At 35.0% G+C, this 14,001-nt stretch overlaps 1 protein-coding gene across 15 annotated transcripts in view; it reads left to right on the top strand.

Annotated features, from left to right (window-relative positions):
* Positions 1-13,020, top strand: part of LOC136856645 (UTP--glucose-1-phosphate uridylyltransferase-like) — a 63,768-nt gene extending 50,748 nt beyond the window's left edge. For all 15 annotated transcript variants that reach the window (XM_067134636.1, XM_067134632.1, XM_067134633.1 and 12 more), the window contains 11 exons: positions 1,199-1,429; positions 1,568-1,750; positions 4,136-4,240; positions 4,889-4,989; positions 6,995-7,070; positions 7,334-7,480; positions 8,282-8,420; positions 9,091-9,228; positions 9,864-10,036; positions 10,335-10,433; positions 12,573-13,020. In XM_067134636.1, the coding sequence (XP_066990737.1) occupies positions 1,226-1,429; positions 1,568-1,750; positions 4,136-4,240; positions 4,889-4,989; positions 6,995-7,070; positions 7,334-7,480; positions 8,282-8,420; positions 9,091-9,228; positions 9,864-10,036; positions 10,335-10,433; positions 12,573-12,680 (1,473 nt within the window). In that variant the 5' untranslated portion in view covers positions 1,199-1,225 and the 3' untranslated portion in view covers positions 12,681-13,020. The remainder of the gene's footprint in view (positions 1-1,198; positions 1,430-1,567; positions 1,751-4,135; positions 4,241-4,888; positions 4,990-6,994; positions 7,071-7,333; positions 7,481-8,281; positions 8,421-9,090; positions 9,229-9,863; positions 10,037-10,334; positions 10,434-12,572) is intronic.
* Positions 13,021-14,001: the final 981 nt, after the last annotated feature.

The raw sequence follows: 14,001 nt of genomic DNA on the forward strand, positions 1-14,001 counted from the left end.
GTGTCAAAAGTGTGAATTAATCCTTTACAAATCTTAATAATGTGAAGAGGTTCAAGAATAAGTGTTGATAATGAAAGAAGAGAATGGGAGACTGTGAATGAGAATGAGAGACCGTAAATAGGAAGTAGGTGGTATGAAATATTTGACAGCAAAAAACTGAGTTTAATTTTAAAGCAGGGGAAGTTGAATTTCCCCAAATAATGAATGAAAAATATTTGGTTTTCCTTTTTTTCATTATTTCATTCATTAGTGTTTATTTGTGTATATTCTTTCTAATAGTAATTGTAATTCTTTTTAGACTGTGTTGGATCTGTGTATTGTTTGCATATCATGTTTGCAATTTTTTCCAATGTCAGATTGACCCGTACCTTTGTGTATGTCCATATTTTTAATCAAGGCAATTTTTTATTAACATTTCTCGGATGCATGAGAGAGAGAGAGAGAGAGAGAGAGAGAGAGAGAGAGAGAGAGAGAGAGAGAGAGAGAGAGAGAGAGAGAGAGAGAGAGAGAGAGAGAGAGAATTTAGATTCTCATTACTGCCTTAGCATTACTGAATATACTCATGAAAATGTTGTGGCAGTTGATGTACTACTGCCATTGCAAGTTTTACTTTTGTAGACGTCATCGACTTTGTATTTAGGATTTTGTGTGTTTAATATGTAGATTAAAAGGTATTTTGAGTTATAGTGTAAGATTTTAGGTACAGTACTGGTGTTCCCCTTGTGTATGACATAATACCGTAATATGACTTGCTGATATTATTATGGAATTGCAAATGCTGCATTGAGCAAAGTAAAAAAATGTTTGAGCAAATGAATTTAACTTATAATCCTTGTCTGAAATGACATTTGATTTTACCCCTATTGTGTCACGAGTATCAATCATTTTAAACTGTAAATTGTTTGTACTAGGACCCTAATTTAGAAAATCAGAGTATTCTCTGTACAGTAAGTTAGTTGTAGATTATACTAAAGGAGTCATTCCATCCTGTGCTGTTTTCATTCAGGTTGATTGGAGTTTATAGTTTACATGAATAACCATGGGCACTTATGAACTCTCGTTAGTCATTTCTGTTTAAGACCAGAAGCTCAAGCATTTTAACTGTCTTTTTTCAGTACTTTCTTTTCATTATAGATTATAGATTGTGCCCATGCTGCATCCATCATCCACTAATAAAACTTGACGATTACCTGCACAGGTCTTTGGCCACCAGCGGTCTCCATCAATGGAGTTCAAGGAGCTGACCAAGAAGGACGCACAAGTTCAGCTGGCCCATGAGCTGCAGAAATTGATCCAGACATGTCCCACCCCTCTGAAGGACACCGTGCAGAAGGACTTCGAAGGGTTCGAGAAGATCTTCGGACGCTTCATCAACGAGTCTGGGCCTTCTGTGGAGTGGAGTGATATACAGAAGCTCCCTGGGGATTCTGTAAGTATAATAGAGTACCCTCTTGTAAAATTTCTCCTGAGTTTATTCATTGTTGTGATTCCTGTGAAGTTAGATAGAATTTATCTAGTTGTTTATTAAATTTTATAGTCATGAATTAATGATCTGTTTCTCCTGCAGGTGAGGAAATATGCTGAGCTCTCTGCACCATCTATGTCATCGGTCAAGGACTTGTTAAATAAGTTGGTGGTGGTCAAACTGAATGGTGGTCTGGGGACGTCCATGGGTTGCCAGGGTCCCAAGTCGATTATCCCTGTCAGGTCTGATTTGACGTTTTTAGATCTCACTGTCCAGCAGATTGAGGTGAGTACTGTAATAGATTTGTCTCCTTGAGCTAAAGCTCCCCGTAGGGGGGGAAGTGCAGTCAGTGCACCTCATGTGGTGTACTGTGGGTATTACTTAATGTTCTTTATAGTGTCCCCTTGGCCCCAAGCTGTAACTGCTTTCATTCCTTTCACTGTATCTCCATTCATATTCTCTTTCTTCCATCTTGCTTTCCACCCTCTCCTTACAATTGTTTCATAGTGAAGCTGCGAGGTTTTCCCCGTAGCATCTTTAAAACCTTCTTTTCTCTCAGTTTCCCTTTCAGCGCTGAATGACCTCATAGGTCCAAGTGCTTGGCCTTTGGCCTAAATTTTATATACCATTCCACTCTTTAAGCAACAGCTTGATTGTAAAATAGTTCCCAGAAAAGAGTATTCTGAGCCTGCAAGCCTCTGCTAAGGTAACTGGGTATTGGTGAAAGTTTTGGTTTTTAAAAATATCTTGAGAACAGATGAACGATTTTGATTGCATAAGGTCAAAACATTCATTAAGTGACTTTCCAGGTGGAGGTCACTGAAGATATGACATAATTTTATTTATAGAAAAAGAAAGTAAGTTTTTATAGTCGTTCTCCAAAACTTAAACATCTATTGGGGGTCACCAGGTAATGTCCTCAACCAAGTTGCTTCAAAATCCACTCATTAGTTTTCATTTAACCTTGGTAACAGGTGGGCAGATGCACTCTTAGCTGAATGGAAAGTGTAACCTCCTTTTCAGAGTAATACAAAATTGATGGCCTGAATGAGCTCTGCTTGTAAAGGATATTGGTCAGTGTCAATAGTCGAGTAGTACTCTATCCTGTTCAAGGCCGCCCATTTACATTGAAGTCCCTTTGTGTTATTAACTATGACTTTCAAATCCATACCTTGGCAGAAGTTAATGACATAACCCCATTACATTGCTAGGTTAGAATACAACCGTTGTTAACAGCATATAACTAATTTTTTAAACCAGAATGCCAATTCCTTTATCTACTTTGACTTAGCGAATTCTAAGTTTGTGATTGGGACATGAAACAGATTTTCCTCTCTCTCTCTCTCTCTCTCTCTCTCTCTCTCTCTCTCTCTCTCTCTCTCTCTCTCTCTCTCTCTCTCTCTCTCTCTCTCTCTCTCTCTCTCTCAAAGCAGAGGCAACTCATACAAGAAATAAAACTTTTTTAAGAAAAACCTTGTGTGGTAAACATTAATATGTAATGTAGGGTTCTACTTTTATTGTATTTGCAGAACTTATCTTTAGTCAGTTTTCATAAATTATTTAGTTTTATTAATTTTCTCTTTTGCCCATACATTTTAGGTAAAAGGCTACAGTAACTTATCCTTTTCATAAGTAAGCTATTAACTCTTAAGACAATAATAGTTTTAGGAAAGTCAAGTATACAATAATGAATGTCCACACTTGATGCTTTTCCCCGATTGGGAGTCCATCATAGATCAGAGATACTGGATCCATCTTAGGCATGATAATTGCTGTTAGTGCAGCATCTCATTGCAGTGGGTCAGTTAGACAGATGAGTTCTCAGATATGAGATTTAGACATTTAAAAATTGTGCAGGGAATATAAAGTAAACTCTATTGCTGTACTAGAGTTTTTCCTAATTTGTATTTTAACAGATCTTTCACATTCACAATTGATCCTTGGTCCTCATTTCCTGCTGAGAGCAGCGAGATTTGCTGAACAGGAGCACAAGTATGATGTAAACATGCTTTGCTGCCTAACTTCTCAGCTCTAGAGGTCTTTGATTCCTCACACCATTAGACTGTGGAACAGTCTCCCTCAGGATGTTGTGCAGTTGGAACCTCAAAATTCAAGCGAAGATGCAGTGCTTTGTTGTACTACCCTAAAATAATCATTCTTGTATTTTATAATTTACTTACATTTTTATTTGCTAGTTTGTTAATTTATTTTTTCCTTTCCAGTAATGGATCTCTTCTTTTCCTGTTTCCTGTTACTTTCTGTTGCTTCTTCCAAATGAACACCATTTTGTGGGCTTGTTCCTTATGAGCGGGTTTCATATCCTGAATAATAATAATAATTATAATAATAATAATAATAATAATAATAAAATATAATATATAATATAATAATAATATTAATAATAATAATAATAATAATAATAATAATAATAATAATAATAATAATAATAATATAATAATAATAAGAGTCCACCCTAAAGTGTACATCCCATTACCCCCACAGAATTAAACGTCTTGGTATTATTTGTATGGTCTCGGAGGGCAAAGGAATTTATATTTTTTGTCCTTGAATGATGCATGCCAAGATCTAGGAATAACTAAATAAGTAAATATATGCCTGAATTTCTATTTGTTCTATTACAGTTTTTTAACATTTTTACTACCCTTTCAGCACCTGAACAAGAGTTACGACTGCAACGTCCCGTTAGTGCTGATGAATTCGTTCAACACTGATGACGATACACAAAAAGTCATCAGAAAGTACCAAGGTTTTCAGGTAAGATTTTTTTTTGCATTCTAATGACGATTTTTTATAAAAATTGTTGAGTGACAGTCAAGGTTACTGGCAATATGAATAAAATGCTGGTGCGTCATTGGTGTTTGTTTTGTTGCATCAAGGCAGCCATGAGTAGTTTGTGGATGTCTTTGTTATTTTTGAGTGTCCTTTTATATGATAATTACCATAAGTTTATATCCACCGTAGTTTAAAAATGAACTTGCAGAATATGCATTTTTTTTAGTTTTTTTTATGGTTAAATACAGCGGCGCGTTCTTTGATAAACTTCGTAAGTGTGAATACAGTACTACAGCATAACTGCATCGCTGACTGCATGATTAGTTGTAGTCAGATCATTTTTTATTTTGTTTGATTTATAATACCGTTTTGCATATTTTCGGACATTATAAAGCTGAAACTGGATAGACTGATTATTTATATACAGTGGCAACTGTATTTTCTTCCTCCTGTAGTTATTTAAGTACAATACTTTATTCCTGTATGCTTCATGTACAGAAGATTATGTTATAGTTAGTACTTTCTGTACTGTATAAGATTAGTACAAGTATACTATATATTCATCAGTGATGCTGTAAGCAGAATAATGTTTTCATGTGGCCAGTACTCTTATTTTTCTTCATGTTGCAGGTGAAGACATACACTTTCAACCAGTCAAGATATCCTCGCATCAATAAGGAATCGCTGATGCCAGTTGCCAAAACCTGCAGCGCGGACACTGATCTTGAGGCGTAAGTATCATGGTCACGAAAGGATAGAGCAAATTTTCCTCAGAATTTATACCATGACAAGCACTTACACCTTAGGGGGTTAGTGCCACCAGTGCACCTTACACTGTGCACTGTAGGCATTACTTAAGGTCTTTTCAGCTGCAACCCCCTTTCATTCATTTAACTGTACCTCTGTTTGTATTCTCTTTCTTCCACCTTACTTTCCACCCTCTCCTAATAATTGTTTCATAGTGCAACTGCAATGTTTTCCTCCTGGTACACCGTTAAAACCTTTTCTTTCTCAATTTCCCTTTCAGCTCTGAATGACCTCAAAGGTCCCAGTGCTTGGCCTTTGACCTAAATTTTATATTCCATTCCATGACAAGTACCTGCAAGTTGATTAGTGATTTAGTAATCACCTTGTGATTATGTCTTGAAAGTGTTCCTGTAGGCACTGTATTTTACGCTACAGTTAATGTCTAGATAGAAAATACAGGGGATCCTTATAAGCAAAATTTTTTTATTTCTTCAAATCATTTCATCCGTCAGATTTGTGATGTGCTTGATAACCCTGATGATGCAATTACGCAGCCTTAGAGATAGCTGTCTTCATGATGACAGTAAATAATATAGGCTGTCTTCATGATGGCAGTAAATAATATAGGCTGTCTTCATGATGACAGTAAATAATATAGGCTGTCTTCATGATGACAGTAAATAATTGTTGTGTACAACAAATTTGGAATGAACATTTTAAACAAGAGATTCGTAGACCATTACAGATAAAGACAAATGATTCTGTGAATTATAATACTGTACTTAATAAGAATTCCTTGATAAGTTAAGATGGTAATCACTTAGGAAAACAGGTTACTGTATATGTCAGCTGTCCATAGTTTACATTTCATTTATATTGGGAAGATAATTGGCATGGAAATCTTTATCTTAGGTGAGTGTACTGTAGCAGAGGTTGATCAAACCAAACAGGACCTATGTCAACAAACAAAATTGGCTATCTGACAGCTTTTGCTTTTGTACAAGATATGCTAGCAACATCATCATATGTTCTTGATCTTGTTCAGTGATATAACATCCACAGTCTTATTTCACATTGCCACAAAATCTGCAGAGGATTCATTTAACAGAGGAACACCTCAACTTTGCAGACTTCTGTACTTATCATCTGCTATATTGTGATTGTATTTTTCTTTGCTGACATTTCAGAGGTGATGCGTTTTTAGATATATCTCTTAAATTGAATGTTAGGTGTAAAGTACAGGTTGGTTTAAGTTAGGTACTACAAGGAATTATTATTAACTATAAGATATCTTGAAAATATTCAAATTCAGGTTATAATATAGGGTCTTGTTTTTTAATGGATTTTGTTACTTATCAGAAGGCTACACCCCAAAGTGTCCTAAGTTGAGGTGCTACTGTAATCAAAGAGGGTCCAAAAATTTTGTAGCTCTAGTTATAAATATACTGGTACCATTTCAAGAAAATTAGGTGTTATGGGATGACTGTAGACTTTGTCTTTTACAGTATACAGTAATTGTCAATACAATATGTGAAAAATCTTGAAATAAAAGCATAAAGCAAAAATATGAACATTTTTTTTCCATTTAATGGCATCTTTCTTGTTTTTATAAACTTTGATAGGATTGGTGACCCTTCATTTGTTATAGCAAAAGCAGATAATGCTTTTTTTGGTTCATCTCATCTTTGCATTACATAAATGTATAACACATACATGAATTTCGAACAAGTATAATCAAGAATTTTTTAATTTTTTCCATTTTTCAGTGTTCACTTCCTTTTTTAAAGGCAAATGCTAAACACGTTCGTAAGAAATAAGATCAGTAGGTTGTAGCGTGAATCTTGTAGAATTGAAGAAAGTTGCAGATATCCTTAGCTTACATTGATAAGTTTTTCTATCATGAAATAGATGCATGTTCATATGGCAAATTCCCTAGACAAGAGCTTTTGAATTATTTTGTCATTCTTATTGATAACTTATTCCTTACAGGTGGTATCCCCCAGGTCACGGTGATTTTTACCAATCTTTCCAGAATTCAGGGTTGTTGCAGGAATTTATAAGTCAGGTAAGCTGTTCGGTACTAAGATGTCATGTTTATTAAAGTCTGTAGCTACTTAAAAAGACTTTTTCTTGTCTAATGCAACTTGTGATGCTTGAAATTGAAAATCCAAAAGAAAAAGATACAGTAATCTTTCTGCGTAATCTTTCTGCATTTACCTGTATCACCATATTTTGTTTTATGTATTGTATACTATAATGGCATATTAGCTAGCATTTTAAGGGTGAGAAACTCTGCAATGCTTAATATATTCTTCATCTTGCCTTCAGGGAAAAGAATATGTATTCATCAGCAACATCGATAACCTTGGTGCCACCGTTGACCTGAATATCTTGAATCTCCTCCTCGGCGACGAAGATGCTGGCAAATGCGAATTCCTCATGGAAGTTACGGATAAGACCAGAGCTGACGTTAAGGTAAAAAATATTTTCTTTTCATGAAGGTAAAAAATATGTTTTACTTTTCATGAAAGATTAACAATTGTTTTGGATTGTATGGAGAAGTTAATACTGTATCAGATTGGCTGGTGCATCGTACAGCATTGTCTAAGGGTTTATTCCTCAGAGTATGTGGATATACAGTATATATTTTTGGTAGAATACCATTCCACATTGGGCTAATTCCCTAAAATTCAATGACGGAGAAAACTAAAAGGGCAGTTCTTTACACACCTTTCTTCACATCCTTTTTATTGTCAGCTTCAGGATACAGTATACGTTGTTGGAAAATAAGTGCCTTGTATAATTGCTCATTCAAAACCTTTTCAATCTTTGATATGATGCATATATTTTATCCAGTGTCAATTTCAGTAAAGTATAATTAATCTTATCATTTGTGATTATGATGCATGGTGACATTTTGCTTATTAACAGACAGCAGTGCATAGGTCTAGGGAGAATACCTCAGTTTTGACATTTTTATACTGTCTTGTAATCTCTTTCTTTTCATAAGTGTCTTGGCTTGTGATTGAAAACCAGGGAAAATTTTTTCATCTTCCATAAAGATAAGCCAAAAGACTCCTATACTGCAGTACCTTTAATAAAATCCAGGTCCCATTTCTGGATAGTAACGTTATGGGGATAAGTAAATCTGTGAATACCAAACTATATGTAACAGCACATGTGCATGTAGTATCATAAAAGTTCTTTTCTGTTATATCGTAAGGATTTAAAATTAGCCTCGTAAAGCTAAGCCGTTTTGTAATTGTTCCCTCTCAGGGTGGTACATTGATTCAGTACGAAGATAAGTTAAGGCTGCTCGAGATCGCACAAGTGCCAAAAGATCATGTTGATGATTTCAAATCTGTCAAAACTTTCAAAATTTTCAACACAAACAACTTGTGGATTAAACTTAAAGGTAAGGTTCTAATTATTTTTTGTTATTGACTTCATGTTCTTTTACATTTTCTGAGTTCTAGAAAGAGGAAACGTGTCGCGAACACATCAGTTTGTTGTTGACAGGGATAACCTCTTTAAGAAGTTGACCCACACTATTCATACATACATTGTTTTGGTACCATGTTCCAGAAAATGTGTTGAAATTTAAGACCAGTACACATGAAAAACATAGCTTCAATTTTTTTACTTCCTTCTTAACTTTAGTCACTTTTTTAAAACAGCAGTACAGTATTTTGGTTGTGGAAATTATTTCATGGCTCTTTGTAAAACCATCCAAAGAGTAAATACTTTAATACTATTATGATATTGTAGTTCAATGTTATTCCTTATCACCTTGTGTTCAGTACTGCCTTACTTATTAATATTTTTTCAACCATACCATTAATATTATCATTTGTATAAGTAAAATAATGTTAATAATGGACTGAAATTATAGTACTGTACAGTTTTGTCATTACCAGCTGCTTACTAAGTGGTATATTTTTAAGTCTTTCTCCATTTCTTACTAGGGCAACCTAAAAAATTAGTATCCTAGACTGTTAATTACTGTTGTGGCTGAAAAATATAAATTTTACCTAAAAACGTGTCACGTCTTTTAAAAAACAGTAATATATACCACCTTTTTTCAGCAATTGATCAAATTCTGAATGAGGGCACTATGGATATGGAGGTCATTATCAACAACAAGACTCTGGACAATGGTTTGAATATAATCCAGCTTGAACAGGCTGTTGGTGCAGCTATCAAGTGCTTCAGTGGTGCCCATGGTGAGTAGTTTAAGATGGTTAACTGTCTTCTGTTAATTCTTCCGTGAGTTTCTGTAAATTGTAAGGTAAATGCTAGGTCTGTGTGGGTTAAAGCTCGGTAAGATGCTTGATATCTTGACTGGGATCTTCAGCAACACCTCAACTTAGTGGACGTCTGTATAATTATTTTTTCGTATGCTACCATTTTAGATGTAATGCATTTTTAGATATCTCTCTTACATTAATTGTTCATTACTGGTTGGTTTAAGTTAGTTTCTATGTGGAATCAATCTTAGCTGTAAGGTAACTTGAAATATTCAAATGCAGGCTATGATATAGGGTCTTTGCTACGTAACAGACTTTCTTACTTATAAGAATTCCAGAATTTAAACAAGGTGTAGATTCATTCCTGCTCTCTGTTGACATCTGAATTTTGGGTGGATCTATTTTATTTTCTATTCCTTCTTAATTATTTATCACTCTTTCCTATAACTTGTCTCTATCTGTAGGCTTATAACCCCTTGGAACCCTTTTGGGTTTATATAAGTCTGTTGGCGCTGTGCATTAGGATATTCAGCTGAAGATTTAAAGAAAGAAAGGAAGGAATAAAAGCTTTGCCTGAATATTATTTTACAGATATTGTTTGTGTTTTGCAGGCATTAATGTCCCTCGTTCAAGGTTCTTGCCAGTGAAGAAGACAGACGATCTTCTGCTGGTGATGAGTAATCTGTACTCGCTAATGCAGGGTACTTTGACTATGTCCCCTCTTCGTATGTTTGACACCACTCCGCTTGTCAAACTGGGCCCCAACCATTTTGGTAAAGTAAAGGTTAGTAGAAAGGTCATGTTTTTCAGTGAGATGGTTGAGTATTTTCTTTAAAAAGTCCATGTCATTGAAAACTTTGGATATTTTTAAACTCAAGTCTTGTTGGATACATCTGCTGTACAATGGTGTTGCTTTTGTGAAAGGACAACATTTTAAATTGGTACCTTAATCCTTGAAAGAGTGGAATGAAGACCATTTGAGCTGAATCTATAATTTAAAGTTACTAGTCCAGGAAGTTACTTGTATTCTTGCTGATATACATGACACCAGTCTCTTTGTAACAAGGTAAACTTTGTTACAGGAATTCCTCAAGAGATTTGCCTCTATACCTGATATGCTAGAACTGGATCACTTGACGGTGTCAGGCGACGTTACGTTTGGAAAAGGTGTCAGTTTAAGAGTAAGTATATTCTGTGAATAGTTAGCTTTTTAGTTTTGTGTTAAATCTTCCCCTAAGATCACATAGAAGATTATAGATTGAGTGTCCAAATGAAGTGCATCCTTCATTTCTTACCTCTGCTATACTTCCTGATCCATCACAGTAGTTGTTGAGAATTGAGTTATTTGTAGATGAAAGAAGTCTTTAGTTATCTATTCAAATAATTGCTCCCAAAGAGGAACCCTCTTCTTGCAACATAGCAAATGTCATTGCGGCCTTCTTTTGTATGAATTGAAGATAATGTAGCTGTGTTCTTTCTTCCACCTCATATTGCATATTTCTTATGATAGTGTCAGTATGTGTTTTGATGTTCTTGGTGTGCTGCAAGTTGAATACATTGAAAGAGGAGGCATGACATATGCTTATAAGGTGGTGATAAGCCATCCTTAAAATGTTATGGCATTGCCCATCTTTGGAGATAATATAACATTAAAAATAACCATTTATTTGTGTATGTTACTTAATGAAAATTCTAAATAGTGGATTGTATAGCTTTTTAGGAATGAACTTTGTTATGAGTGTCATTCTTTGTCTAATCTTGGTTTTAAACAGTATCCTAGTCATGAAAAGGCTATTGCATTGTGATTGTTTATCAGTCACTTCACATTATTGTTTTCTAGAGAGACAATGCAATCTTGTTATATTACTTTATTATTATTTGATGTGTGTTATTAAGCAAAGTATTGGTGCAGTTTACTTTGATATACATCCACTCTAATGTATCCTATAGTGGGAAGGGAGTGCAAGAGAATATTTTGTCTGACTTTGTAAGTTTGTTTGTTATAATTTTAGAGGTTTATGTTCTTATGATCTAACAGCTTGGAAATGGGGAATGTGACCCTCATTTATACAGTAAAACCCCCATATTTGCATAGGATGCATAACACCACCCCCCCCCCCCGTGAATAGCTAAAATCCGTGAATACTTAAAACCCCTCTAAAAACACTTAGAACTGCCTATTTTGATAGTTTAAACACAAAAAAAATCTCTAAAAATGCTTATACCTGAGTATTTTAAGTTTTATCACAAAAAGTGCATTTAGTCATGAAAATGATATGAAAATACAGTACAGTAATTAGTGAATATTTCTCAGTGAAAAATACTGCGAATGGGTGAATTTTCCGCGAATAATGTGTACATACATTCCACAGAGAAACCCGTGAATAGGTGAGTCCGCATATAGTGAGACCGTGAATACGGGGGTTTACTGTATTTGATATCCTTAACCTTGTGTGATTGGGATTAAACTCTTTCCCTTGGATAAGATTTTCTTGTTGTTGTCAAGCAAAACCAGTACCCTTTTCCAACTGGCCCTTCCAGAATCCTCCAGAACCAAATTTGCATGGATGCACTTTTGTTTTATGTTTGACATCATCCCTTTCTGAGAAAATTGTGGAAGACATACGCACTTACTTGGTAGAAGCAAGGACCAGTTGTCCAACACTTCATCTTTGAGCTATAGGTGGAGGATGGTGATTATTACAGTGGAGTTGGGATGTTGTAAGCAGAATGTTCTTCTTGATGTCTCCAGGAAAGAACAACAATCTTATGACAGTGCAGATGATCATTGTATTTTTTATTGTATCATCTAATACACTGCTTTAAATGGTTTGATGGTAATCAGGATAAGCTGAGATGCCAGCTTGCAGAACCTTGCAATCAAACTGACCTCTTTTTTTGACAACTGGATTTTGGTTAAGAGGATGAAGCCTCCATTATGGGTTTGGTGTGTCTTTCAACTTTTACATGACACCTTACAGTGCACATTAGTGTAGCATAAGTAAGATAAGGAGGTCTTATCCATGAAAGAAAAATTATTTTATTTTACTTAAATTGCCAATTAAATCCAATTTAACATTTATTGAACATTTGGCTCTACTGTGCTATATTATTAAACGAAGTCTTGTAAGGGGTGTTTGATTGCATTAGAAAAATTTTCGTGGGTGTGACATATGTCTACTAATGAAACAGGCAGATTGTCTTATTTCAGTTCATGTTACTTGAATAATTTTGTCATGGTACATGACTATTTATTAAGAAAATAAATTATTTTTATTGCCGTATGTGGCATTAGATACTCAAAAATATTTTCTTTCCAGGGAACGGTAATCATTATAGCAAACCACGGAGACCGTATTGATATTCCCCCGGGAGCCATTTTGGAGAACAAAATAGTGTCTGGTAACCTCCGTATTTTGGATCATTAAATTCGTTTGTTGAGCCAAGTCTCTCTTTTGTGCATTTACACTGTAAATAAATTCAATTGTTGAATACGTTTGCAAGCGGTTTCGAAATGAATAAATAAATGCCTTAGAGTCGTTTTGATATTTTGATAAGTTTTATGCACAAAAATTTTATTGAAGATAAGAATTTGTTAAAAGACTGTTTGTGCCAATTTAGTACCATATATTATGGTAGTTGGTTATTGTAATCTAGCGATGTGATCAATAGAAAGTTAAGAATGCAGTACAGTAATTCCATTGTATGATAAGATCTGAGTTATTTTAAGAGAGTTGTATAGAGTGCAATAAACCAGTTTTCAAGTGCTCTCAAATTTTTCTTACTTCCCTCTGTGCTTGCTAAATTCATACACTTGTTAATCTTCCTTTTTTGTATAAAGGGCAATTGAAGAGAAGAACGAGTCTTCAAGATAACAGAAGAGGCAGGGAAGTTGACAGAGATTTGCACGGAAAAGAGAATGCAGTCCAAAAGAAAGATGGCAAGGGCCAAGAGGAGCTGAGAGGCATGGAATCAAAATGTCAACACAGAATGGCAAAATGGCTGAGTATAGATGGAAAAGATGTACAAGGGCCAAGTCGTGTGTATAAAAGCCGGCTGTATAATGAAGCAACTACAGGAAAAGTACATTGCAAAGAGGAAGATAAAAAGCTCTACACATTTGTGGATTATGGAAAGGCTTTTGTAAGAGCATCAAAGCCAGTAATCATATGGGAATTACAAAGACAAAAAATACTCATATGACTTATTGAGTAAAGACATTGGCTGATGTATAAGAAAATTTTCAGATAAATGACCAAGGCTAAGACCAATGTTTTTTTTAATCTTATCAGCAGAAGAACCTACAAAGGAGTGGAGAAAAGGGAGTTCTTAGATCTGCATAATTACAGGAAGAGATGATTGAAATTTTTAGGTGGAAAAGTGGAATGGAGAGGAGAAAACTGAAAATCAACATAATCAAAATGAGGCTTATGGTTACAGGAGAAGCAGCAAGGGAAAAAATCCAGTCAGGGTTTAATGTTTGGGAACTGCATGGCTGATTTCTGTGCTGTGTACTGAAAGCGCCTAGATGTATTACGAGAGTAAGTTAGTCAGCAAGGTGATCTGAGACCACCTTCTGTGATGTATGGGCAGGTCTTAGAAAAAGTCGAGTACAGCGTCTGTTACCATTGTGAAGCAGTAGTCGAGGGAACATGAAAAAAGAGAGTACATTACTGGATGAAATGGAGATAAAGCTAAACTACTGGTAAATAAAAATGCCCCATCAGGAGGAAATTCAAAGATTTACTG

This window comes from Macrobrachium rosenbergii, chromosome 36 (genome assembly GCF_040412425.1).
Source record: "Macrobrachium rosenbergii isolate ZJJX-2024 chromosome 36, ASM4041242v1, whole genome shotgun sequence".
NCBI classification, from domain to species: Eukaryota; Metazoa; Arthropoda; class Malacostraca; order Decapoda; family Palaemonidae; genus Macrobrachium; species Macrobrachium rosenbergii.